The following is a 27485-nucleotide window of genomic DNA, read 5'->3' as shown; positions in this document are numbered from 1 at the left end:
ATACAGATAATTTATAGTGAAAACATCATTTCTGCCTCTACATCTTTGAGTTAATTATTCACTTGTTCATATAGACTGTTTGTTAGGCAATATTTTTTTTTTTGGTTTTGCCATATGAGTATGCTGTGCATGCATGTATTCCTGTTCACATGTGTGGGCATGTGTGGGGGTATGAACTTCAAGGCCAAGGGCTGATGTCTGGTGTCTTTGATTGATCTCTATTTCATTTACAGAGGCAGACCAAGAGCATGTCTCTGTAGCTAGTCTGGATAGCCAGCTTGCCCTGGGGATCCTGTTTCTGCTCCCCTAGTGCACTGGGGATGTACACTGTGGTTCTCACAGGTGCAATATAAGCAGCCACTGAGCACTCTTCCTGGCCCCACGAGGCATTGTCTTGGAGCTGAGATGCTAGCACCAAATACAACTGACTTTTCTGCCCTTTGGAAATGGATAACAACAGCAACCCAACAGTCAAAGAGAGAGGAGAGTGGGCGATTATGGGGCAGTATAACACAAGTGCTTCCTGTCACACACAGTGTCAGAAAGGTTGTTCCTCTGTGTGAAACCCTCACACCTTACAGCTGTTCCTTGTGGGTCTAGAAGGGTGAACTGAGGGCTGTTGGGGAGAACAGAAGGAACGCAGGTGTTGAGCAATGGCTAGATGGCTCCAGTCTAGCTCCATGGCGCATGCCTGTGATCCCAGCACTCAGGGAGGCAGAGTCAGGCGGATCTCCATGAGGCTAGCCTGGTCTACAAAGCGTGTCCAAGACAGCCAAGGCTACACAGAGAAACCCTGTCTTGAGAAAAAGGAAACAAACAAACAAACAAACAAAAATAAAACAAAACCAAAAAAGCAAATCACATGAAAAACTTGGCAAACTCTACTCTGATGCTATTTCACAGAAGAACGTGGAGACTGGGGAAACAGACTCAGCAATGTGCACATAGAGTTTGGCCGGTGTAAGGATTGGCTGAGGCAGCTGAGGTGGTGAGAAAGAGACAATAAGGTGTGCTGTTGGGAGATGAGGCATGAGAAGTGATAGAGAAGCTCATGCCAGTTACTTGAGGTTCCTCCTCGGAGGACTGCAGACTTGGAGGCGCTCCTTGTATCTGTGCAGGAACAGACTTTCAGGATGGTTAGGCAAACACTCAAGTCTGAAGATCAGTTAGGAGGTGAGTGCAGAAGTCTGGCTGCTTGAGACTGTGGGTCAGACCAGAGTGGAACCAGGAGGGCATCATGCTAGATTTTGGCTGGAAAATTAAACTTTTTTTTTTTTTTAATGTACCATGTCAGCAAGCAAGAAAGAAATAACTTTAAGGTTTGAGTACTCTTCACAGGGCTGTGTTTCACAAGGCTGACAGTTCACTGTTTTACATGGCTTTGGCTTTATGTTTAGCTGATGTGTTAGGGTTCTCTAGAGGAGCAGCACCAATGCTGTGAAATGTGTATCACAAAAGGGGACACGTGTGTGTGCATATGTGTATGACATGTGTCTGTCAGTGTGTGGCATGTGCATTTGCGTGTAGGATGTGTGAGTGCTGGGCATGTTAGTGTGTATCATGTATCTTGTTCAATTATAACATCAGATTGAAATTCTAAGGCATGCTAAATATACTTAAGTTACTGTTAAATGATTATTATTTCCTTATGGCTTTATGATATACTTTCGCTAACGGTTTCTGACATGCAAAATTACTTTTAATCACAACTGAAACATATTTCATTAAGGAAAACATTGCAAGTCACGTGCTGTGTCTCACTGGCTCACCACTTGCTTTCCATTTCTTAGTGGAGGGTCAGACACTGTTTGGCTTCCCAGGGACACAGTTCATCCTGTGAGGCTTTGCCGAGGAAAGTAGAAAGCTGCTGACTTCCGTGGCCCCCTGGGAATCAGGCAGGAGCACCCAGGCTGACTTCTCCCCAGCCGAACGCCCTGCTTGACTTTGCTGTTATCCATGTCATTCTCTCATTGCTGAAACATCTTTTGCATTAGTTTTTTTTTCTTTTGCTCTGATTAAATACCCTGACACAAACATCTTAAGGAAGGAAGGGTTTATTTTGGTTTGCCACTTCAGAGGGGTAGAGTTCACCATAGCCAAGGAGGCACAGCAACGCATGCTGGCTGACCATAGTGTGTCCACACACAGGCAGCAGGGAGTACAAAGGACCAAACTATTGTGACTTCAAGGCCCACCACAGTGATGTACTCCCCCCGCTAGGCTACACCTTCTTTCTCGTATTTTATTCGTTTAGGTTTATTTGTTTATTTTTATTTAACAGATATGTGTGCTTTGCCTGCATGTACACCACTCATGCACCTGGTGCTCACAGATGTCAGAATAAGACACTGGCTCCCGTGGAGCTTCATGGGTGGTTGTGAGCTACTATAGGGGTGGTGGGAATTGAGCCCCGACTTTAAGAACAATGTGAGCTCTTAACCACTGAGCCATTTCTCCAGCCCAAGGCTCCACCTTCTAAATGATCCATAATCTTCCAAAGTGGCACCCAAGCTGGGAACCTAATTACCAATGTGTGCCTGTCAGGAGACGGTCCATATCCAAGCCATACACCCACCGATTAACTTATTCTGTAGCTACTGAGGGACGCTAGGATCTACTCAGAGGAACCAGCACCCAGTAAGATATAAATATTTGTCTCCTGGAATTTATCTATTTAAGAGAAAGACAATAAACAAGGCAGAGCTTGCCACGTGGGCAAACTGCCACATAAAGTGGATTTATGGAGAAGGGGTAAACTGAGGCAAAACCTCTTCAATAAGGTTGCGTATGATCAGAGACCTATGAGATGTGAAGTCAGTTGTGTGAGTAGCTAAAGGAAGCTGATACAGGCAGAAGGAAGAACAGACACTGACCTGTTGGAGGGACAGCTGTCGTGACTGTAAGAATGTGAGCGGGGGACAGTGATGGGATGGAGTATATGGCAGACCCCAGGACCGCCAATGATTCGTTCTTATACACTTATACCTTTCACAAATCCCTTTGAAACAGAAATGTCTCCACACAGAGAGAAGTCATGACAGTCGCTACCAGTGTAATGTTTGTTTTCACTGAACTTTTTAGTCTCATGATAAGTTGACTAAATAAAAGCATTTGGTTGATAAGTTAAAAAGGGAAGGAAAGGGAAGCCCATATTGGTGGCTTACAACTACCTGCAGCTCCAACTCCAGGGGATCCTATACCATCTTCTGGCCTCTGCTGGTACTTGAACTCGTGTGCACTCCTCATGTACACATTTACACAGAATATTAAAAAATTCTTTAGAAAAGATGAGAGTAATGTTATCAAGGGGAAAGAAAATGATAAAATGAGAGGGAGGGTTTCTTTGGTGTCGGGGTTTGTGATGGTTTACTTTGTTAATTTGGCGTTCTCTAGAATCACCTGGAAAGGAAGTCTTGTTGAGAGGTTGCCTAGATGGTTGGTGTGTGGGCATATTCGTGGGGTATTGTCTTGACTACTGGTTGATAGAGGAAACTCTATCCTGTTGTGGGTAACACCACTCCCCTGGCTGGAGATCCTGGACTATGCGAGTGCAGAGGAGGCTGCTCTCGCCTATGGAGTGATGGAAGTGGCAACAGAGAGCCCCTGCCTCTGTGGCTTCCCCACAGGGATGGACTGTAGCATGAGGACTGTGAGCTAAGACACATACCATCTTCCCTAAGTTGCTTTTTGTCAGGGTGTTTTACCACAGAGCCAGACATGCGACTGGAATAGAGGTACTCGTGTTTTGCCCACCAAATGGATTTCCCTTTGTTTCCCACTTCGCTAGAGGGCTCCAATGTTGTCCAATAGTGTACACCAGTCTTCAGCCTTCCACGTGTGTTTTCTTTGAAAAGTGATCTTTCTCCCAGGCTTAGCACATGCCACATTAGCAATGAGTAACTTAGGATATGGTATGTGACCTGTTTTGTTCATTGAAATATGAGGAGGTTCTGGAAAAGGACTTTACATTTTAGAAAATCCAGGTAGGAGCTAGAGTAAAGGCTCAGATCGTAGGAGCACACACTGCTTTAGCTGAGTTAGAGTCCCAGCACCCACATTCGTTGGCTCCAGGGCACACATATATGACATATACTGACACACTCACACATATACATGAATAAAAACAAAAACTCTTTTTAATAAGCCAGGTTGGCAAGGGAGATGGCTCTGTATATTGATAACTTATGACAGCATTGCTGAGACTTCTGTATCTCTCCTGTCACCATGAGGACACATACTTACTTCCTGAGATATTTTGTCATGATTACATGGCTGCTTCTACTACCTATTCAGAGTTACACTGGCCTCTTGTTTTAAAAAGGAATGTCAGAATCAAAACCATAAAGGGAGATCCCTAAAGACATTTATGAAGATACCTTTATCTATTGTCTATCTTTCTGTCTGTCTATCTATCTATCTATCTATCTATCTATCTATCTATCTATCTCCTATCTGTTTATCTATCATTGATCATCTAACTATCATCATTTCATCAGCTATCTATAGCTTTCTTTCTTATCAGACATCTATATATCTTCTATTTATCATCTATTTTTCTCTGTCTTCTATCTATCTATCTATCTATCTATCTATCTATCTATCTATCTGGTTCTATTATCTATTGCTCATACATCTATATGTATCTCTATACCATCAACATCTCCTATATTTTCTGTCTGTATATGTAGCTATTTTTTTATCAAATTGTAGACATTTGAAATAAGATGATAAAAACATGTAAATCTAGAAACAGAGAATCATAAAGCATTATCATTAAATATTAGATATGCTAGTCAAATGGTGTTTTAAAACCTTTTTACAACTTATAAGAAAGAAATACCCAAAATACAAAAATGTCATGTACATATGTGGGAAGGAGGGAGACATCACAGGGAAGGGACAAACAAATATGGAAGTACCAACAGCATAACTTCTGGGAAGTAGCATTACAAGCATAAATTTTGTTTGTTTTTATACAATTTCACATTTTGGAGCTTTTATAAAAGGTAGATGAAAGTTGGTAATTTTACAAAAATCGAAGAAAGATGATCCGGAGACTTCACAGACCTTTTCTAATATGACCTACTGAGCCCCTAGGTTCACCTTCCTCTTACATGGCTTCCTCCACCAGGCTCTACCATCCACAGGAAGAAGACATAATCACCAGTGCTCTAAAGAGTGGGGGAGACGGCTCAAATGGGTAAAGCACCTGCCATGGGAGCATGAGGACCAGACACATCCCTGCACTCACACTCAGACCCAGCTGTACAGTTAGAACTGCAGTAGTGGCGAGGTGGAGACAGGAGGCTCCCTAGTGCTTACTGGCTGCCTACCCTAGCATATTTGGTGACTTCCGGGTAAAAGCAAGAGAGCCTTCCTCTAAAACAGGGTGGCTGGCTGCTGACAGACGATAGCCATGGTCATCTCATGTCCTCCAGCTGACTGTAAACAAACAGGCACATGCATGCTTGTGAAACGTGCACACACGAGGAGAAGGAGGAAAGAAAAGAAGGGGGGAGGTAAGAAGAAAGAAGGAAGGGTGGAAGATAGCAGAAAAGAAGAATGAAAGGAAGAAAAGAAGGGAGGAAGGGAGAGAGGAAGAGAGGAAGGGAAAGTGAGCAGCTGGGAGTTGTCTCTCCCCACTCTTCCCTGCCCTGAATTTCTCTCTGGTGGGGCTAAAGAGCTACTTTTCAGTAAAGAGAATGTGACTCAGTCAACATCAGCATGTGTTGACTCCTGGAAGCATCTGGCCATGGTTTCACAGCCTTCACCTCAAACAGTGGTGCAGCACATGCTTCCTAAATTACCAGCTATGCCTGTGAGGAGTGGTGGGCTCCGTGTGGTCCGCACTGGGCCCTCAGGTCAGGTTGCTGGTCTCGGCATCACAAATGCTTTTCCAGCTGGGCCAGGGCCGTATGAAACTCAGGCGTGCAGATGTCACTGGCAATGTTGCTGTATGTTGCAAATTAGGATTCAAGTCAGCCTGAGTCAGGCAGGGACTCGGGGCCTCTGAGTTAATTTATGATAACCCACAGAGGCCAAAATGAGGCAGAATCTGGATTCCTTTTCCTCTGTGATGAGGCTGGGAATAAATCTCGGATCATCAGTTAGAGGTAACCTATTTATCATTTCAAAACACAAACCAAGGCATACTGTTATCCTGTCCTTGTCTCCTGGCATAAACATAGCATGTGACCTGACCGCCTAGAAGCCCTGCTTCTCTCCCTGGCTGGCTTGTCTGCTGTGTGATATGGAAGGAGAGGAAATGGTGCACACAGCCTGTGTCTTCACTGGGTGACCTGCCTGTGTGATGATCAGGGCAGGGTTTGGAGCCCCACACCATCAGAGACTGTGAGAGGACGACCGAGGTGCGGAGGGGTCCCTTGGGCTGTGGTCATCTAAGCAAGTGCCAGCAGTGGCCAGCATGGAAGCTGGGGACTCAGGCTGCTGGGATGATGTCAAGCTTTCTGCTAGAAACTGGTACGGAGTGAGCTGAGAAGTACCTGGGCAGGGAGCAGTGGCATCCCCTGCTCCCTGAGACCTGCCTGCTAAGTAGAGGTCAGATTTGGAGAGGTTTGCCCGTAGGTTGGATGGCTGTGGTTGCACACTCCCTCTTGCCTGCCATCATCGGCTGTTGCCTTGATGTGGTGACTGGCTCTGCCAGGTCTCGCTCACATGACTCCCTCTAGGCAAAGCGACCCTGCTTCCAGGTAACTCCTTGCAGGCGATGGCAAGAGGCATGCTTTGGGCTATTCTCGGGACTCAGTCCTCAGGAGTTCCACCTCAGGGGACAGAAGTTGAGTATGGTCTGCAGTGCAACTCATTTACTGAGTAACTGTTGCATGCTGGGAAGCAGGCATGGTCAAGACTCCTAGAAGATGCTAGTTTGGCAAAGAAGATAAAAGCACTGAAATTAAAGAGCTAGGTACCACAGAGGAGTAGGGCCAGGGAAGGTCCGAGGAAATTTCCTGGGGAACCAAGGAAGAGCCTCGGAAAAGTAAGAGAAGGGATTCTAGATATGCTCACCTTTGTATAAATGCGCGTATCTGTGTGTTTATGAGTGTGCATGTATATCCGTGAATATGTACATGTGCACGTGTGTGTGTTCATATGTGTGGGTCTGTCTTTGTGTCCGTATGTTGTATAAGTGCACGGGCATAGGCATATGTGCATATATATTAGTGTGTGCGTGTCTGCAAGCATATGTGTGCATATGTATACATATGTCCACATGCGTGAGTGTTTTCATATGTGGGCACAGGTGTCTATTTGTGTGTTTGTGTGTGTGTATATGTGCATATACAAGTGTGATTTTGTGTATATTTGCGTGTGTCTACATATGTATGTATTTGTGTGTTAGCGCGCAGATGCATCTGTGCATGCATGTATGTATAGTGTATCTGAGCATGTAAGTATATGTGCATCTGTGTGTGCGAAGCATGAAGACGACTTATCACATGTCATCATTATTTATCCTTATTGTCGAAGCTGAAATCTGGACGCACTCTCCAGTTCCCGGGTGCCTCAAGACCACATGACAGCCTGGCTTTAGTGAAAGGGGATTTCCTTCTTTCCTCTGGCTTGTGTTTTCCATTTGCTGTTATTATCTCTGCTTTCTGGGTAGCTAGATACTCACATTTGTTGGAAGGTAATAAGGCGCACACCCACAGCTTGTCCCTAGGTTAGAATGTGTACTTCTGCACCTGGCTCTGCAGTTCATGCCACCCCGAATGTCCTGAGTCAGCCCTCCCCATGTCGAAGGGCAGGCAGGAAACCCAGCACTGAGAAGGCATCCTGTCCCCAAAGATGGACCGGGTGGGCAGGTGGCAAGTTAGCAGAATAAAATTACCCAAGTGGAAGGTAAGCCAGGACCCTGTCAGCAGGCCTTTCCATATGCTAGGGAAGGGTCCACCAGATCTGTCCAGGTAGTGGTCAGCACCTCAGCTCCAGGAGTCACCGGAACTCGGGCATTTAAAGTGCCAGCGGAAAGCTGAACTTGGAATACAGCTCACATCTCTTCACTGGAAAATAAATCCTATTAAGGCTTTGGGAGGCTCAACCTTCCATGTCCTTTAAGGAAAGCAACGTTTCTGGATGAAGAGGTTAAATGTTTCCACATCAGCTCCTCTCGACAAGGCTATGGAGTGACGGATAATACTGAAACTGACAAAAAGAGTCTTCCCAAAGCAAACACCCTGAACCAAGACACCGATCTGGCTCCAATAGACAGGTCTTTTATTACCAGCTGATGGAGAAACAGAGTGACTCTGAGGCAAGTGCTATTTCTTCACCAAGAAAACAGGCAAATGTTTTGAGGTTGTGGCAAACAGAAGTCAGCTGGGATTGGACAGGTCTTTAAAAGGTCCCGTGTGACAAGGCCATATCAGAGTTAGTGCCCAGGTCCCATCTGTGTTCCTGTCTCTGGTAACATTTGTACTTTCACATGGAGGGTGCTGTGTGTGTGTGTGTGTGTGAGAGAGAGAGAGAGAGAGAGAGAGAGAGAGAGAGAGAGAGAGACCAGAGATGACAGAGGGCGGCATCTTCCTCAGTTGTTCCCCACATTACTTTTTGAGTCAGGGTCTCTCTTTGCACTGAGAGGTCACCAATAGGCTAGGTTGTCTGGCCAGTGAGCTCCAGGATCTGCTTCTCTCTGTCACCCCTAACTCTGGTAGTCAGGGTTAACATGCTCTTTTTTTTTTTTTTTATGTTGGTGCTGGGGGTTTGAACTCAGGTAGGTCCACATGCTTTCATAGCAGGCACTTTTCCCACAGAGCCATCTAATTAGTCTCAGGATGGTGACTATCAAAGAGGGGATGAAGACTGTTAGTTTCTGTGCTATTATGAACCCCTACATTCTGCTACACCTCATACTCTAGCCGCCCAGCTCCACCAGCCAAGGACTTGATTATGCCATCAGGCAACAGTTCCTTTTACTAATTTTTCCTTTTATGGATGGAAACATCAGTGTTTCAAGCCTGTGTGAGGAATAAGGGTGGGTGGGGGGCTTCCCTGGGCTAAATGTTTCTCTGGCTAAGTACTGCCTTTAGGAGAGGAGACATCCTCTTGTTCCCCTGTGTGTCAGGGTCCTTCCTGGAAAAGCAGCAAAGCCAGGCCAGTGCTCTTCCTGTAAGAGGCTGTTGGAGGCCTTGTGGCTAATCCTGAAACCCTCTGCACCCACACTCCACCAGACCCAGAATGACACAAGCTATTCAGTAATCTAACTTGGCATTAAAACAAAGAGAAACTTGTCACGGCGGTCCTCTCTGCTTCCAAAGGCAGAGCGCAGGGAACCTGAGCTGCCAAGGCTGGAACTGGTGAGGCAGAGTTAACTGGCGTCCTGGTTGTGGCCATGGCTCCCAGACGGAAGGAAGCCACCCGCTGCCTTATCTCTCATGTCCGCCATGTCACCCTTCACTCATCTCTGACAGTAAATGACTAGGTTTAGGCTTCAGGCTGCTTTCTCCGTCGGACAGGGGCAGCCCTTCCCAGAGGACTGTCCTTGGCGAGCAGCGTCCGTCCAAAGGCACACTTCCCCAACTCCTGCGGCGAGCGCCCGCCGCCCACCCGAAATTCTGACCGGAGTGTTAGTTACTGTGTGCTTACTCATCAGACGATCATATTTTTTTTTTCTTTATCGCCTTTTTTAAAAATTACAGTTTATTCACTTTGCATCCCAGCTGTCGTCCCCTCCCTATCCCGCCCTCCCTCTCTATTTCTTGTATTTGTTTGTCTTTCTTTCTGTGAGGACTAAAGTCTATCTCTCACAGAGGGAAACGGAGACGTGATTAGTTCGCATTAACCCAGAGCTCTGCAAACTGGGGGCAGCCCGGCTCCTGTTGGTTAGAAGTATAGCTTGGACTAATTACCTCGAGTTTTACTAGCCCTATATAACGGGCAACCTTGTACACAGTTTATGGGGAAGCTGGTTTTTCTGAAAGACTGAACGTCGAGTGGAGAATGAAATAGGTGCGGAGGTACAGTTCCCCCTAAATAACCCTCCTCAAGGTGGATATGCTTCTCAGGGTTCAACTGCTAAAACCAAAGACTCTATAGGGGATTCTCTAAGTGACCGTTATTCATCTACGTTCTTAGCATTTATGGGTCTTAGTAAATACTCAGTGTATTTATGTCCCTCTCTCGTTACTTTTGGCCACAAAGTTCCTTAAGGAAAAGAAATAATTAGGTCTCGTGGCTATATAAGAGGAGGGTTCAGCAAGATGAAGCCTCCTGTGAGAACGATGGGAGTAAAGGCTGCCAGGAGTGAGCTCTTTGAAGGCCCTGCCCAGAGCGTCAGTGTGACCTGACATCCATCCGCGGAGACATTCAAGACTGTGCTATATATAGCCAGGAAGATGGGTCCCTGGGTAAGTGAGTAAGTGCTCTCATTGTCTGGCCTGAGGACCTGAGTTCAGATCTCCAGGACCTCCCCCCCCCCCAAAAAAAAAAGCCAGGCACTCCAGCACTGGAAAGTGAAAAAGAGGATGGCTGAGGCTTACTGCCTGCCATACTAGCCCCAGATTCAGGGAGAGACACTGAAATATGGTGGACTATGGTGGAGAGCCACAGGAGAGGGCACCTGATGAGCTCCACAAGTCCACAGGCACACACACACACACATGCATGCCGTGCACGTGCACACGCACAAACACACACAGCCCCCACAAAAAGGGATGCTGTCTCTAGAAGGCAAAACATTTGAGGTGGGGTTCTTCCGCTACAGAGATGAAGGGAGTCAATTCTTTGGGGTTTATGCAACTGGGTGTGCTGGGGTTCCTTCACTGATGTGAGCTCTAGGGATGCCAGTTAGCTCACGAAGCCCCACAGAGCAGGGTTGTCTTGGTTTAGTGGTGGTAAAGTGGCCCACAACGGTTCAATACTCCTGTGCTCTGTGTGTGAGAAAAGCTGAGATCTAGCCAGAAAGTCCTCCTGAGCACAGCCACTCCCCCAGGACAAGGTGCTGTCTGATTTGTTGTTGTTGTTGTTTGTTTTTTCTCCCTGGGGTCAGAAAGATGCTTCAGATCACAAGGTAAAGAACAGACAGGAGTGAGCCTGGAACTCAAGAGAAACACAAGGAATTCTTTTCCTGTACTGGCAGTTCCATGTTTTCCTTGGCAGAGCTTTGTGGCCTTCTTTATTCTTCCTATTGCAATCAGGACAAAGATCAGCTCACCTCTTTTGTCCCTTAGAAATGTGCTGATAGAAATGAAGAAAAATTAGAATATGGGGCGTTTTCATGACCCGTACTTGTCAGACTATTTATGGTAAAGAAATGTGTGTTGCTTTTTGTTTTTTTTTTTAAAGATTGGTTTTGGATGATATTGTTATAAATGGCAACCACAATGATTACAAAAATGTAGTGTGCAAAGCCAGCTCTCAGGAAACCAAACTTCATGACTTAGGTACCAGAGCCATGAAGTTATGAAGATGCTGCTGTAGTCATAAGGCGAGCCTCATGCTGGCCCGTCATGGTCGGGCAGCTCCTGCCAATGTGCGCTTGTTCACGGCACACCTTACAGGTGACTTTGCTGTGTAAATTTTCTACTATCTTTCGTACCTTGGTTTGATCTCTCTCAACTGAATCTTCTTAATGTGTGCATGTTCCATGTTTCTCTGTGCGTGCAAGTGTGTGTGTATATTCCTTTGTGTGTATGTGTGTGAGTATGTGTAAATTCCTCTGTGTGTGTGTGTGTGTAGAAGGCAAGAGACAAACTTATGTTCATTACTTAGATGCTAGATTTTTTTTTTTCTTTTTGGTCTCACTATTCCAGAACTTGAAGAACTGGCTAAGTGAGCCCCAGTGTTCCACCTGCCTCTGCCTCCTAAGTACTGAAATTACAGGTGTGTTCCTCTGTGCTTGGCTTCTGTTATGTGTATGCTAGGAACTGAACCCCTGTCCTTCCTGTCCTTCATCTTGTGCATTGGACAGTTGACCCAATGAGCCATCTCCCCAGTTCTTCAGTGGAGCCTTCCTAGTGTCAGGGATGGGGTCTGCAAACAGTCACTTCAGAGAGCACTTTACTGTAGTTAAGAAAATAAAACAGCACTTCTCTAATACTAAGAGGAAATAACCAGCTTAAAGCTAGACGCCAGTACACCTATGGGAATGCCAGCCAGACCTAGGTCAGGAGCATGCTGTGGCTGTGGGATCTTTAGGGAAAACTACCTTGGGGGTGTGTTTTGTTTAGCCAGTTTGAACTGTAAAGATAATTGAAAATATTAACCATTGCTACTTATCATGAAATAAGCATTCTAACAAATCTTTGTCCCCTGAAAGGCCTGTCACCATGGCAGTGGGTCAGCTAGGAGTGTAGATGACGGACAAAAAAATAAAAAATAAAAACAGGGTACACAGCTGAATCAGAATCTCAGCCAAGCAATGCATCATCTTTATAAATATGGTCCAGATAGTTCATGGAAGTATCACCTGTAATATCAAAGATATACTTATGTTTAAAAAATTTAAAAATGTGGTATAGTGACTGAAATTCAGGTTTACCAGACAGCCTGAATTTTAACTGGGAATTCCACATAGCAGTCCTTTACTCTGAATTTCTGTCAATCTGGCTTTTTCCCCTTTGGGTTAAAAATCAACCCAACCAAATTAAATCTAGCCATATCGATCAAAACTGTTTAGCTATTGGCAACCAGAAGCTGAAAACTCAATAATAATAATAATAATAAAAAATGCCCACATTTCCTTGAGAAAACTGTTTCCCACATAGCAGAACATCCTGTCATCTCTGCTGTGTTCTTCTTCCTCCTCCTTTTCCTCTTTCTCTACTTCCTCTTCCTCCTCTGCTTCTTCTTCCTCTTCCCCCTCCATTTCTTCCTCATTTCTTTGGTCACTCCTTTACTTAATAAATGTGTATTAAATCTCATGAACTATCCTGCACGAAAATATACAGTGAATAAAGTAGTTGCTTTCCTGTTTGTGGAGAGATGCTTAAACAGGAACAGCAGCAAGTGATGTGTGTAAGTCACGCAGCCATACAGCAGGACTGCGCTAACAACGGTACTCTGGAATATTACTTGGTAACAGTCTAACACTACAGAGATTCTCCTTTATGCATTTGTTTGTGGGACGCAGTGCCATGACGCATGTGTGGAAGTTACAGCTCACAGGATGTGGGTCTCACCTTCTACAGTGTGGGTCTGGGATTGAACTCAGGCCATCAGGGTTGGCAGCAAAGACCTGCTGAAGCATCTCACCTGCCTAGCAGTTTGATTTTATGACTGATCAGAGGTTCTTCTGGGGAGCTTTGTAGAGTTGCTGTCCTCAGGCGTCTGCGAGGAGTCTTTCTTCTTATGCTGGCAGATGCTTCCACCAGGGAACAAGCAGCAGAGCCTGGCAGCCGGAAGCTTGGGCACTGGGCTTCCCATGCAACCATCCATTGCTGCTCAGCAGACAGGGCTGCATTCAGCAGTGCGGGGAAGCTCAGGTCTTGCTGACTAGAGTGACGAGGAGAACCAGGTGTGCAGCAAGGAGAATTGGGTGTGCATGCCCAAAGTGTTAAGTGTGATGAAAAGATAGGTAGACAGGTAATATTAGAGGAGAAGGCATTCCACAAGAATAACAGGTGAAATATGCATGAGCTTTCGGGGACACTCTTCTCTTAACACTGTGATAAAAGTTTGAGCAGATAGAAGTAGTTGACAATGTATTTCAACTTGGTTCTTAGATATGAAAAAAAATAAAGAAGTCATTTTGTGAATGCCTGAAGTTTGGCATTTATGGAGTTATGACGTCTACTTGAGGACCAGGTGGATAATATTAGGTCAGTGTCCTGGGTTATTTAGTCAGAGCCTTTTTGCAGTTAATAGTGTTCATTGGTGGGAGGTGGCTCAACAGTTAAGGGCATGGCTACTCCCGAAGAGGACCCAGCTTCGATTCTCATCACTCACATGGTAACTCACAACCACCTATAACTCCAGCTCCAGGGAATCTGCTGCCCTCTTTTGGCCTCTTTGGGCCCTGCACAAATGATGTACACAGTCCACCTGACAACACACACACACACACACACACACACACACACACACACACACAGACAGACACACACACCTGTAAAATAAAATAAACAAATCATTATAAATGAGAGAATAACAGCATCATAAATGTCCTTCTTGATAACAGGTTAGTGCTTTCCTATGCCTTGACTTTGTTTTGTATGTTTGCTGTTCCTGTCATTTCCCTTTGGTCAAGTCTGTGTATTCATTACCTTTCTTGTTGCTTTGACAAAATAGCTAAACAACAACAACAACAAATTAAGTAAGGAAGGTTTTATTTTGGATATGGATTTGAGAGTGCCAACCGCCATGGAGGGGAAGGCACAGCAGCAAGAGTGTGAGACAGCCAGGTAGTCAGGAAGAAGAGAGAGAGAGAGAGAGAGAGAGAGAGAGAGAGAGAGAGAATATTCCAGGGTTTAACTGTACTGGCATGGTCATGCTTAGGGTTAGTCTTTGTACCTCCATTAACCTAATCGAGAAATTCTGACACAGACCTACCCAGAACTTTTTCCTCAGTGACTCTAGATCCTGTCAGATTGGCAATGAAGTTTAGCCATCCCAGTCCGTATAATTAGAAAGCAGGAGGCCCACGAGAGAATCCAGATTTTCTTTAGGTGGATAGATTAAAGACAAACCGTGGACATCTCTCTTTGCTCCTCTGACATTCATTTCAGTTCCATCACTGCTTCACCTACGTATGGTTTGTGCACAATAGCCATTCCACTTTAACGCTTGTCTTCAGTGGGGCCCTGTCATGAACCAGGGAACACCCATGCTCTCTGATGCCCTTTGCTGCCCTGGGATTTGTTAGTGAGTTGGCTGCCAGAGCATAGCAGACTTCTGACCTGGAGAGCGACTCAAATCAGTTAGTTGCCTCTTACATTCTCTTCTCCATTTAAATGGAAAGTCACATTTTCTCATCAGAGCAGAAATGCTACAAATATTCTGACAAGAGTAACTCTCCTCCCGAATGGCCACAGCCTACTGGCGTGTCTAAGAGGTGTGTGTAAGTGACAACATGGGTTTTGCAATCCTTATGAACCCACTTTGCATTACTTAAGGAAAGCCTTAAATGTGCAATGAGTATTCCGAGGCCCAGTACATTACAATAATCAAATGAAATAGAACAGCATTTTGGAATGTAGCAATTTGTGTAGAAACTGCTGATAGCATCCACTCATGCTGAGAACCCTAATATAAGTAGCCTATTGCTTTGACTGGGGAGTTATTTATTCAGTCTTTTGTTTGTCCATAAGATAATGTTTCCTTCAGGGAATCTCTAGAGCCAGTTGTTCATGGGACAATACCAATGTCCTTGGTCAGAACTGGTCTTGGGGTCTTGGAAGCTGCACGTACCAGTCTGAAGATGCTCGGTGGGTCATGTGGAATGACAATGTCCTCCAGCAGAAGATGCCTGGCTCTCAGGTGGGAAGACTTGGATGGAATCCCTCTGCACCATTCACTGTTGGCAGCTTAGCCAAGCCCTTAACAAGTAGTTTAGTGACTTTTCTTGTTGCTACAACAAAGAGCTGACAAAAAGCAACTCAAAGAAGGCAGGATTGATTTTGCTGGAAGTCTGAGGGTACAGGGTCCATGATGGCAGGGAAGGTGCTGGAGCGGGAGGAGGGGCCACTAGTCACATTGTGTTCACAGTGGGAAGCAGAGAGAGGCGAGTGTGGGTGCTCAGCTCACTCTTTCCTTTGCATTCAGTCCAGGAGCCCAGCGGATGGCCTGGTGACACCTATATTTAGGTTGGGTCTTTCTACCTCAACTAACCTAATCTTGAGAATCCTTCACAGACATGTCCAGAGCTCCATAATCTCCTATGAGATTCTAGGTCCTGTCAAGTTGACACCATTAACCATCATACCAAACCTAGGCTGACTTAGCTAAAGATTTCCTCTCTAGCCTCATCTTTACCCCTTGCTGACTTCGCGGTGTCCTCTGTGCTGTGGCTAACACATTGCCATTGGCTGTTTCTTCGGGATGGCTTCCTGCAGATGCAGACTGGCATCTGAAGGAGTGTATGTGACATGTTAAAGGTATCCCAACATTTTCAGGTGATTATCATATGAACTATAAGAAGTGGACAGCAGCGTTTGTTGAACGAAGAAACAGTGGCACAAGGAGACAGCAGGGGAAGAGACAGGCCTGGAGGCAGACTGGCTTCCAGTCAAGCATTTGAACACTAAACATTCAATAGCACCAAAAATCCAGGACTTAGTTCACACCCTAGCTCTTTGACCTCGAGGCTCCTTTTAAGAGAACATTTTCTTAATGATTCTTTTCAAGTGAAATCCCAGTGATTGTTTCTTCTTGCTTTAAGTTTCCTCACAAAACCAAGTAGCTTCTGGCCTCTGACCTCACACATTTATTGTTTTGGCATATTCTCCTCACTGGGAGCTAGTGCTGTGAAAGAAGAACCCGTTTTTGGCCTCTGTGTCTCTGTACACCCTGTGCCCTGGTCAATGTCTGAGTGAGGATGAAGAGTGAAATAGATGGCCTGGCAGGGTTGCTTGCATGATGGTTGACTACCTGCGTTCAATCCCAGCAAAGGGACCTACCCATTAGAGCAGAGAAAACCAAGTCTGGAAGGTTGTGTGCTGGCCTCTATACACACACATACATGCAGTACACAGTAAGTAGGCATGCTTTTCAAATGTTTCTTAAAGAATGAAATACTCCAAAAGCATGCCATGAGTTGAGGGACGGTTGTTCACTGTGTTGAGAATATTTTGTTCTCCAGGCATGCACAGAGCGCATGCTTTGTATCTGACTCTGTGTGCATTCTTACGGCTGCAGAGGATACGGCCTGCTGTTCTGAGCTTAGAAGGTCATTGGAAAACTGCAGGGCAGACAGGCTACACCTTGGGAAGTGAGGGTTTAGGGAAAGCTGCTTCCCAGGGCATACCCATGCTGACAGGAGAAAGATGAGCTGACAGGGCACACCAGGTGTGAGTCAGAAGCTCACATTTCCAATGTGATCACAGTTCCATGGGACTCAGAGCAGGACCATGAAGGGTGAAGAGTGGAATTTGCATTCTGGCTCTGAGCAGAAGGAAATGACCAATGAGATCTCCAGAGTCTTGACAAGTTCTTTAGATTCTGGACTTCACTGAGCATGGAGATGGGCCCGAGGCCTTTGCAATTGATGCCAGTTCTGTGCCTGGTTCAGTTAATGTCGTTCACCATTTTATGGATGGGGTAACTGAGGTCCAGAATCTTCCCTTTAAAACACAGGTGAAGCTGGCTTGGTTTTCTCTGTTACACCGCCTTCAGGTTTCCTCTGTCTGCTCCCCAACCCGAGTTCCTTCCCTCTCATTTTTGTCATGAGGAGGTAGCTCTGTTGGTAGAGTGCTTGCCTAGCATGTTCAGGGTGCTGGGTTCAACCGACACTGCTCATAGGAACCTGGCACATTAATCCATGCCTACAATCTCAGCGCTGGGGAATTGGAGGCAGGAGGATCAAAAGTTGAAAGTCTTTCTGTTACATGTCAAGTTCAAGAGCAGCCTAGGATACCTGAAACCCTGTCTTTAAAAAAAAAAAAAAAAAAGAAAGAAAACAAAAAGAGAGAAAAGAGAGAGACAGAGTGAAAGAGACAGACAGAGGGAGGAGGGAAGAAAGCACAAAACTGATTTCCCTCTATCCTCTTATTTCTCTCTGCTGGTCCACAGATTTCAGAACTCAGCTCTCCAGAGCCCAGGCTGTTATCCCAGAATCGGCCCAACTTACACAGGGCCAGCATCCTGTGCATTGCACTTCGGTGGCTCTCTGTCCCTGTGAGGAAACTGCCTTTGTACCTGGAGTCTTTCATCTGGAAGGACGGCTGGAGTGCTCAGCCTTCTTGGGGGAGTGGAGAGGCACAGGGCTGGCTGCCCACGCTCCGGGCATGCGTGAGCACTCCCAGCAAAACACAGCTGGCACAGCTAATTTTAGCCTCGCCGCCGCCTTGCAGAGAGACCCTTTAAGGAAATACATCTTCTGGAAACAATCTGTATTATAATGTAACAGTTGATAGACGTGTCAGATTATTATTACTGGTGGGAGGATACTCTGACAAGTAATTTTGAGTTTTTGTTCAATTTTTTTGTAATATTTATAAAGCCACTAAAGGAGAGAGAGATACTTTATTCTCCAATAAGCCAATAAAGCTGAGGATCATTTTGATTTTAATTTTGATAGATGGATAAAGCCACGAAGCAATTATATCTGATAGTTAAGCCCACCCCCGTGTTGAGGTAGATGGGGCTTGACTTCCCCACAGTAGTGGCCAACTAAGAACTCACACTTTTTCTCCTCTCTTGAGCATCCTAGGTGTCCTCTAGAAGGCAAAACGTCGGTTTCATCTTCCGGTCCTGGGTTCATGTGGGTTTTAATGTGTTAACAGATTTTGAAAAAGCCTTGAACGCACTTTTCTCCCCATGTAACTAGAAAGGTTGGCATGTGGGTGTGAAAACACACACACACACACACACACACACACACACACACACACACACACACTTTCTCCTTCCTCCTGCTCCCCTGGCAGGGTCTGTTTTGCTCAGCAATGCCTCACCTCTGGGAACTTGGCGACTCATGAGGAGAAGGCAGCTTGGGAGCCCCAGCCCGTCCAGGGCAGGGAGGGCTGGGCCGTGCCCCACCCAGGCTCTGCACAGGCAGGCTGGGGTTCGGTTCCACCGCGGCTCCGCTGCAGACGCCCGCTCACTCTGCTCTTCCAGACAGCCAGCGGAGGGGCGGCAGCAGCCTGTTTCTTTCTTTCTTTCTGTTTCTTCTTCTTCTCTTTCTCCCCCCTTGGAGGAAATACTGCAGCCTTCTGGACTGCGTGCGCGGCTCCCTGGAGAGGCTCTCTCGGTTCCACCCACTGGCTGGAAGGAGGGGAAGTGAATGAGAGGGGCAAGGCCAGCCGGAACACACCATGTCACTCTGGGAACCAGACAGCAGCAACTAAGCCTGCACGGGTTTCTTTTTCTTTTTCTTTATTTTTTTTCTTTTTCTTTTTCCCCCCCCCCCCCAGTTTTTTTCCTTTCCTTTCCTTTCCTTTTTCTTTTTGCTCATTGTTTCTTTTTCCTTTCATTAAAAAATAATTTCTTTTTCCGTGGTGGGAGAGAGACACGAGAGACGGAAAGCTCTACTGCAAGGATTCTCGAGTTGTGCTAAAGGATTTTTTTTTTTTTTTCCTCCTTCTTCGCCTTTACAAGCGCCTGCGATTGACACCACTAGAGACAGGCTGGTTACGGAGCAAACTGCTTCATCCGGACTGGACCGGGCTGCTGGGAGGAACCAGGCAGGCAAGAACTGGGGACGCTGTCTGGGGGTTTCTCAACGGATCTCGGCCCCCATCTGTTTTTTTCTTCCCCCTCCCCTCTTTTCTTTTGGTTCTTTTGTTTTGCTTTGCTTTGGTTTTTGGTTGTTTTACATTCCTTACGTTGTTGGGACTAGTGAGTGGTGGAGTCTCCGAAGCTCCAGCCGTCCTCGCAGACAGTGGATTAAGAGAAAGAAGCTCGCCTGGGGCATCGCACACCCTGTTATTCAGTTTCCTGCCTCGGAGATAAAGATCCCAGCTACATGGGCAAACGCCTGGATCAGCCACAAATGTACCCCCAGTACACGTACTACTGTCCTCAGTACCTCCAAACCAAGGTATGGCTGGACCCACGGGCTTCGGAAGGCAGAGTGGGGTCTGGCGCGCCTCAGGGGCATGGCAAGCGGACCCTGCCCTCGCCCTCGGCCCCGGCCCCTCTGCGAACCTCTTTCAAATTACTAACAGTGCGAATGGAGTTAACCAGGCAGAGGAGGAAGGGAGAGGAAACCCGGAGTGTAGCTTTCCCTTTAAAGACCGGGCACTTTCAATGGAGCGTTCTTTTGTTATTTAGCTGCAGAAATGCTGGTGAGGTGGTTAAAGTCTTTTGCAGGTGAGCAGGGATTTTTAGAAAGGAGGTCCCGGCAGACATTCTCAGGGACAAGAACATGACTTCAGGAGCTTTTCTAGCCAGCTGTTCTTTGTGTGTGAACCTCAAAGATTTGGGTAACCCCCCACCCCCCACCCTGCTTCTTCTCCCCTTCCTTACAGAAAAATGCTCTGGGGTGGGGGCCACTTAAACTTTTTATGGCCTAGTGCAGCATGAAAGAAGGGCTTGGGGAGCTTTCAGAGCTTCCACCGAAGTCTTTCAGAGTTTGTTGAGTGTGTGTTTTTGGTCTGGCTGTCTTCATTTTCTGTGAAAGATTCCTGAGATGCTACGGGCTAACAGAACTAGAAGCTCCAGGTCTTTACTTTTAGACGGTTCCCCCATGGCCACCCCTCAGCCCCCCTCAGGAAGTCTGGGTCTGAGAAAGGCATGGAATGTAACTGATAATAATTGGACTTGAATTGGTTAAAGACTTTGGGCTTTGTGTGAGCCTGTGCTTAAGTGATCATTAGGGGCCAGAGGCAAGCCCACAAAACTGAGCAGGGGGCAGTGCCCACCCCGAACTTTTATCCTGCAGTTAAGACATGAAAGGACTGTTAGGTGAGAAATCAGTGCTCCAATCTGTCGATTCGATTGGACTTGATGTGGGGAAGGGGTACAATGTCTGTGCACGAATCGCCTCAAGTGCGTGGACAGTCTGATTTCGTACCGCATTAACCAGACCGCTCCATCGGCTGAGTAACTCCACATGCAAGAGCAAGCCAGGCTTGCCTGAGTAAGATGTGCTGTCACTCTGCTCCCTGGTATGCTCAGGGTCTGGCGATTCACGCTGAGGCTATCGCTCACTTATCCCGGCTCATCAGACAATGCCCATTTGGTAACTGGAGTGGACAACGGCCTCTCAGGATTGCATTAAAAGCTGGTGTTTCTTTTTCCATTTCCCCCTCCGAGTGCTCCTGTGCTCTTCCCTTCCCTTCCAAGGTCGACTCACACGTTGGTTGCCTTTTGCCTTTGTGCCCACTTAGTTTGGGCTGCCACTGCTTAAATAGACCAGCCCTTCTGCCTGGTGCCCTGAGTGTTAACTCTTCGGGCCACTCGGCAGAGAATGCTGCCTGGTATTTTCTTTAAAGAAACGGTCAGCTAAGTTTAAAGAAGAAAAGAAATATTCACAGTCGCTTTTCTCCCCCCAAAGAAACAAAAACAATAAGCTCAAGGGTTGCCTGAAAAATATCAAACATTCCAAACCTTTTACTCATTTGGCTAAATTTTTCCAAATGTTTCCCAAATCCTGCTTTGTGCTGCTTCTGGTTTTCTAGTGGTGTGTACAACCACGAGAGAAACTTTTGATTGAAGTGAGTAAAATAGTTGGAGGTTTTGTTTTGTTTTCCTCCTAGATTGCTTTTAACCTATTACCAGAGGGAAATAATGAATACTGTGTAGAGGTGAAGCTACAGGGTACTGGGTGAGCCATCCTTGGAGAGGGAGGAAAGGAGGGAGAGAAGGAGGGAAAGAGACAGAGAGAGAGAAATGGGGTGAAGAAAGAATGCAGTAGTGGTGAGAAGTGTGGATCCTGAGGAAAACAGAGGGAGGGTTTTCAAGTCTGTTGGGGTCCTGTGTGACTTTAGGGCCCTGCGGTCCCTGGCAGCGTCTGTGCCTTGTCACTTCCGAGCCAGCAAAAGCCATCAGAGTCTGGCATTTTTTAAGAAGTTAGCTCCATGAAGCATCCTAAGTTGATATTTGGGTGATCACATCAGGACCAGGAAGAGATGTAGGATCAGCTGCTTAGCCTCTCATGGCAGCCCATGTTGATCATCATTATGCTGTAGAATTTTCAGCATGGCAGCAGAGTTGTTAGAGATGGCTCTGGGGCTTCTGGAATTGCAGGCACCAATGACATCCCAAGAAGCTGAAGATGGGAAATGTTGGATTTGGATGAAGTATTGGTGTGTAGCTCTGTCTGAGCATGCAGGGACTTTCTGGGGGAGTTAATCCGATACAAGGAAGCATTGCCAGGGGCTTGGAGGACAGTAGAGCACAGTTCCTGCATGACCTTTGCCCTTTCCACACATACCTATCTCAGAAAAGAATTCACAACCAGTTAAAAGGAAGGGCGTTGTGCTTGTATTAATTTGATGAGCCTAGATGGAGTTCACAGAAATCCACTGTTCTAGCATTGCTGTCCAGTTACAACTCAAGTTTACGGTCATAGCTAACGAAAACCATGCTCACATATGAAGAATTCATATGTTTGATAGACATAAAATCCTATGGTCAGTCAAAATCACATGCCAGGGGTAACAGACCTTAAAGGTTGCCTAAGGTTAAGTGGTTTTTCTTCCTACTCTATACAAGAGGTGTGTGTGTGTGTGTGTGTGTGTGTGTGTGTGTATGTGTGTGAGAGAGAGACAGAGAGAGACAGAGAGAGACAGAGACAGAGAAAGGGGGAGAGAGAAAAGGAGGGATTTTCAGGATTTTTAAAGAGTTAAAAACAATGTTTAGTATACTTTTCAGAAAACATAAAGCAAACAAAAACAAAACCTTGGGCTCTGCTTTGTATTTAAATGGCAAAATGCTAGACTTAACTTCTAATTTCTTGTGTGAAAATAACATGGAATTAATTTTCTAAAAATCAAGGCTCAGGTCTTCCATGCCCTCAAAAGCATATTGAAATTCGGGGAGGTGGTGGCATTTTCCTGCTTTCTTTCTTCTCCTTTCCCAGTGAGAACCTAACTTTCTACTTTGCTTAATAAGACAAAAATAGAAATTGGCTATTTCTGTTTCATCTCCTAGAATAATTTTCCAGAGGCTCAACATGCTTTATAAGAAAAAAAAAAAAAAACATACTTGTAGCCTAAATAATATATTAACTAGTAAATGGCAAAAAGTGCATGGAATGACGTGTGTTTGAATGACATGAACACTCATCTGTAGCTATGACTTGTAGCAATGCTGCTGTGCTGTGCTCGTATCTCTAAATGTTCTGTCTCTCTATATTTGGGGGCTGAGATTTTTTTCCTTACTAGAGAAACAGTCTCAAGGAGGGGCATTGCTTTCGCTCACAGCAGAATGTACAACCTTCATGACGTGCTATAATATTTAGACAAGTGATGTGACTCGTGTTTTAAAAGATTTCCATAGCGAACTGCTGCTTGGAAGGGTACAGAGACCAATCCACAGCTCCAGAGAGAGAAATCTGAAAATAGTGCATTATCTTACAGGCGAAATACAAAATGGCATTTGACCCTTGCAACCCCACTTTTTTTTTTTTCCCAGAAAATCCACTGTTGGTTGGGTTCTGAGACTCCAGGTATATTTTTACTGTGAATCTGAGGCACTTTGGGTAAGGATGTTTCTTAACAACAACAGTAAAACACCAAACAGACAACAAACTACTTGAAAGAAGAAAGCTAGGGGAGGGTGCTGTGTTTGCTCACTGCTTGGTGAACTGGTATTCCTGGATCCTGAGGTTGAGAGATGGCTATTTCTCTCTTATGTGGTATTTGGAAAACTTTAGTCATGGTCCTCAAACTTCAGCAAGAGCCCCCAGCAGGTGTCTCCTTCCTGGCTTTTATGTAACAGTCCAGGCCCACAGGCTTCCGCTACAGGCCCAGGAATCAGAACTCTGCTCCCTTCCCTGGCCATTTGGTTTCCCCCAGAAAATCTTGAAGGAGAGGTTCACACCAATAGGGTTCTCCTGGCTGCTGGCACTTAGATGATGTTTGGAGCCTTTCCTGATCAGAAACTACCTCACCCCCTTTACGCTGACCACCTTTTGCAGCCCAGCCTGCGCCTCCCATCAAGAGTCTAGCTGGGTCAGTATTGGCTGTGTTGTCAGAAGAGAATATTCTTGAAAACGGGAGAGATGAGGAGTGGGCAAAGAAAAGGGGCTTCTAGAGGGTGAAGGATACTTTTAAAACTGTGGACACTCAAATTCTTAAAAAGCATCATCACCCCTCATACCGTGCTCATGCAGGCCCTGGAACACAATCCTTCAGGAGGGAGGGAGGGCGGCTGGGGTTTCTCAGTGCTTCCTGCCCCGGCTTTGCACTGATAGCTAGTCTTGATAATCTGCCAGTTGTTTGAAATCAGCCCTGAAAACTCCCAAGTTCTGCATTCCTTTGAAAGCTTGAAACATTAGACATTGGTTTTCTATTGAAAAACAAACAAACAAACAACAATAACAACAACAAACTTGCAACCATGGAATATTTAGATACAATTCCAAATATTTTCCTTGGCTTGTTAGGGGTAGGGCTGCAGAGTAGCATGAGAATGTGATAAATCTTGTTTGCCTTATTTTCAAGTGTGCAGAATTTTAATTTGTTTTAAATAAGAGAGAAAAATAGCTGCATTTAGTTCTTCACTTCTGTGGATCTTTAGGCTTAGAGGGGTGGGCACAGCCTGGTGCGGTTTTGCTGTCTTGTCTAGAATGTAGTTTTATCTCCTTATAATGTCTTCTTAAACAGGGGTCAAATTGTTCAGAAACTTATTTTCTCTGGAATCAGAACTTAAAGAAAGCACCATCTACATTTCTTTAATGGTACTTCCTGAAACATTTTCCTTTCATTTTCTCCCCATTTATAAAAGAAATAACAGAATTATACAATAGGAGACCTTTTTACGTGAGGGAATAGGCTCTGTTTGGGGGCTGGGGACAGGGACATTTTGCAGGGAGGAACACAAAAGAGGGAAAAGGAGGGTGCAAGTTCATCTCGGGTCTTTTTGGCTTCACGAATTCTGGACAGCTTATCTTTGCACTACTGTGATTTTGCACAAATCCCCTTTGACATTACCAGTCTTTTTTGGGGGAGAGGGCTACACCATGATGGTGTCCCTGCCAGATTCAAAGAACATCTATCTTTTCTTGGAAAAGAAACTTTTTTTTCTTTTCTTTTTTTTTTTTTTTTGGTGTCAAACTTTTTACTCAGAGTAAATGGTGGGCGTTTGTCCACAATTGGCTTCAAGTACTACATTGAAATTGTTTTGTAACAGTCTCACACACCACAGCTGTATGTGATTAACGAGTGTAATAGCCAAAGCCTGTGAGAAGAGACGTTTTTATGCTATACTGTTGCAAAGCGGGAGTGCCGATGGGGCTGAGGGGAGAGCAGCAGGGAGTGGGTCTGTGCGTACCTAGTGATGTGTCTTCAGGATGTGCCTTACTATTTTTTGCAGTACTGGGAAAACACTGAACTGTTTTGGCTGTGCTTAAAAAAAAAAACAACAAACATATTTTCTGGAAATGGAACAGATGAATACCAACAATTGTTTAAAAAATAGGCATGCTTAAGCCCTAGTGAGGTACACTTAATTAGAAGACACACACCTACTTAATGGGGCTGATAGACATGCAGAAGCAAATGTCAGAATGGTGCTCAAAATGCCAATTCAAAAGCAAATTTCAGATTCTTCCTTGAAATTATAAGTAATATTTTCATATCTCACTTTAAAAATTTTTTGGATGCTTTGATCTTTGGACTTCTTGTTAGAAAATCTTCAGGGCGTTTACGTCTAAAGAAAACACTGGCATATCATAAGGTTCCACACTTTAGAGATAACAAAATGGTAACCAGTGTATTTGTTTGGAAGGATAATGGGAAATAAAATGAATGGCTTTCTAGGACTATGCTGTCCTCATCGATGCTGTTAAACATTAGAAAGCGACACCGAAGGCCATGTGCTTTGCCTCTGTTTCTGTAGAAGCACTGTTGTCGATAAGTGTCTGGGCTCTGTGCGTCCCTCACGGTATTTGGGGTGATGTTAGTTCCCCAGAGATCATACATCTGTAGGATTAATAGCACTAACTCACCAGGCTGGGGAGATGGCTCAGTGAGTACAGTGCTTGCTGTCCAAGCCTGAGGATCCACGTTCAGATCCCCAGCACCCATGGAAAGGCCAGCTGCGTGACCAAGTGTCTGTGACCCCTGTGTTTCTGACAGGCAGACAACAAGTGGACACGGGAGACCTCAGGATCTTGCAGCCCAGCCGCTTCACCAATGCTGTGGAGACCCAATCTCAAAAGAGGCAGAAGGTGGGAATGGGAATGCAGGGTTGACCTCTGACCTCACAGTCACACCTACAGACTCACACATGAAACACATACGCACACAAATAATAGTAAGATCAATGTACCCATAATACACAGTAATTAATACATAATAAACTCTAATAAATAAATGTAAGATGATTGTTAGTGGTTGTCTTCAGGGCCTTGAAAGTGTCTATAGATTTGCCTGAATGGTTTCAGATTTTAGATTTTAGGCATTCAAGAAAGAAGGAAGAAAAAGAGGAGTGGTCAGACATGAGCTTTCTTTTAAATTTTCAAGTCGATATCAGCAGAGAATTTGTCCACAGTGGTATTTTTAAACTTTTCATCCATGTTTATTACTCATTAAATGCATGCTATTTAGAATCAGATATATTAATAGAGCTTTGCACTTTGATATTTCAATCTTGTATACACACCAGGTGTGAAGAAAATGGATGTAAATTTGACGTAGGTTCTTTTTTTCATTTGGGTATTCTCTGGTCTACCTGTGGGGGCATTGGTTTATTGATCAGCTTCATTCTCCCTGACCCCTGCCAGCTTTAAGATATGGGAATCCTCTCTGGAGACAGCTAGGTCCTCTTGGGTGCTCTGTCAGCATTGAGAGGTGACCTGTACTTGGTGCTTTTCGTGAATTTTTGTTTGGTTCTTCGATGCTTTCTATAGAACAAATGCTGCTTTGTGGACTCTGAGACTTTGACAAATGTAGCTGTGCCCTTCACATCTGAATCCCAAACACTGAGAGGAACTCATCCATCATTTGGGAGTGGGTGGAGAGGGGTGGGACCAAACGACAGGCATCATTTAATCATTGCTATGGCGGGTTTTTCTGTGGTACTTAAAGTCTTCTCTTCTGAGTGAGTTCCGTTGGTGCCTATCCAAGACTCAGCAGTAATCGTGATGCCTTCCACTCCCAAAGCTTCCTCTCCATAGGTGGTAGGAGACCACATATCTATGTACAAGTTTGGAAAGAAAGCTAGACTGCCAGTGAAAATACCAAATGCTTTTCATTCATAAATAGATGTGGGAGCTAAAGTGAATGTAGAAACAACCATTGGTAGATGAAATTATATTTTGAATGGGGTTTGCAAAATGTGCAAATTCCTGAGTCTAAGAAGAGGAGCCTTGGGAATGAGGACAAAATACTATAGTGTTTACTTAGAGCATGATACTTTAGGGGGAAAATAGTAACACCTCAAAGACACATCAACCAAAAGTTGTCCTCTGACCTTCCTCCATTCAGGGGTGCACACACCTCCACTTGTACACACAAACTAACTAGACACACAGCAATTATTAATGCTATAAAAAGAATTTGAGGCTTTCCTTACAGTCTGACTGTGAATGATCCTTGGCTTATCTTACTTTTGCTAATTGTTTGCACACTGGAGACACATCATTTATAGCGTTCAGTAAGGATTCTTGAGATGCCATATTCCTCTTTCTTTTTCTTTTTTCTCTCTCTCGTTCCTTCTTTCCTTCCTTCCTTCCTTCCTTCCTTCCTTCCTTCCTTCCTTCCTTC

The 27485-nt window shown here is 45.2% G+C and overlaps 1 protein-coding gene across 9 annotated transcripts in view; it reads left to right on the top strand.

Moving 5' to 3' along the window:
* The window catches only part of Rbms3 (RNA binding motif single stranded interacting protein 3), a 934572-nt gene that overhangs the window by 81233 nt on the left and 825854 nt on the right, over positions 1-27485 (top strand). For 8 of the 9 annotated variants that reach the window (XM_055601685.1, XM_055601684.1, XM_055601683.1 and 5 more), the window contains exon 1: positions 19060-19651. The exons of the other annotated variant lie outside the window; for it this stretch is intronic. In XM_055601685.1, the coding sequence (XP_055457660.1) occupies positions 19577-19651 (75 nt within the window). In that variant the 5' untranslated portion in view covers positions 19060-19576. Of the gene's footprint in view, positions 1-19059; positions 19652-27485 lie in introns of those variants that run through there. 9 annotated transcript variants of the gene reach the window in all.

This window comes from Psammomys obesus, unplaced genomic scaffold, assembly GCF_907164565.1.
Source record: "Psammomys obesus unplaced genomic scaffold, mPsaObe1.curated_primary_1811, whole genome shotgun sequence".
Lineage (NCBI taxonomy): Eukaryota > Metazoa > Chordata > Mammalia > Rodentia > Muridae > Psammomys > Psammomys obesus.
The sequence above is the reverse complement of the archived record's forward strand: the minus strand, read 5'-3'. Positions and strand labels throughout refer to the sequence as shown.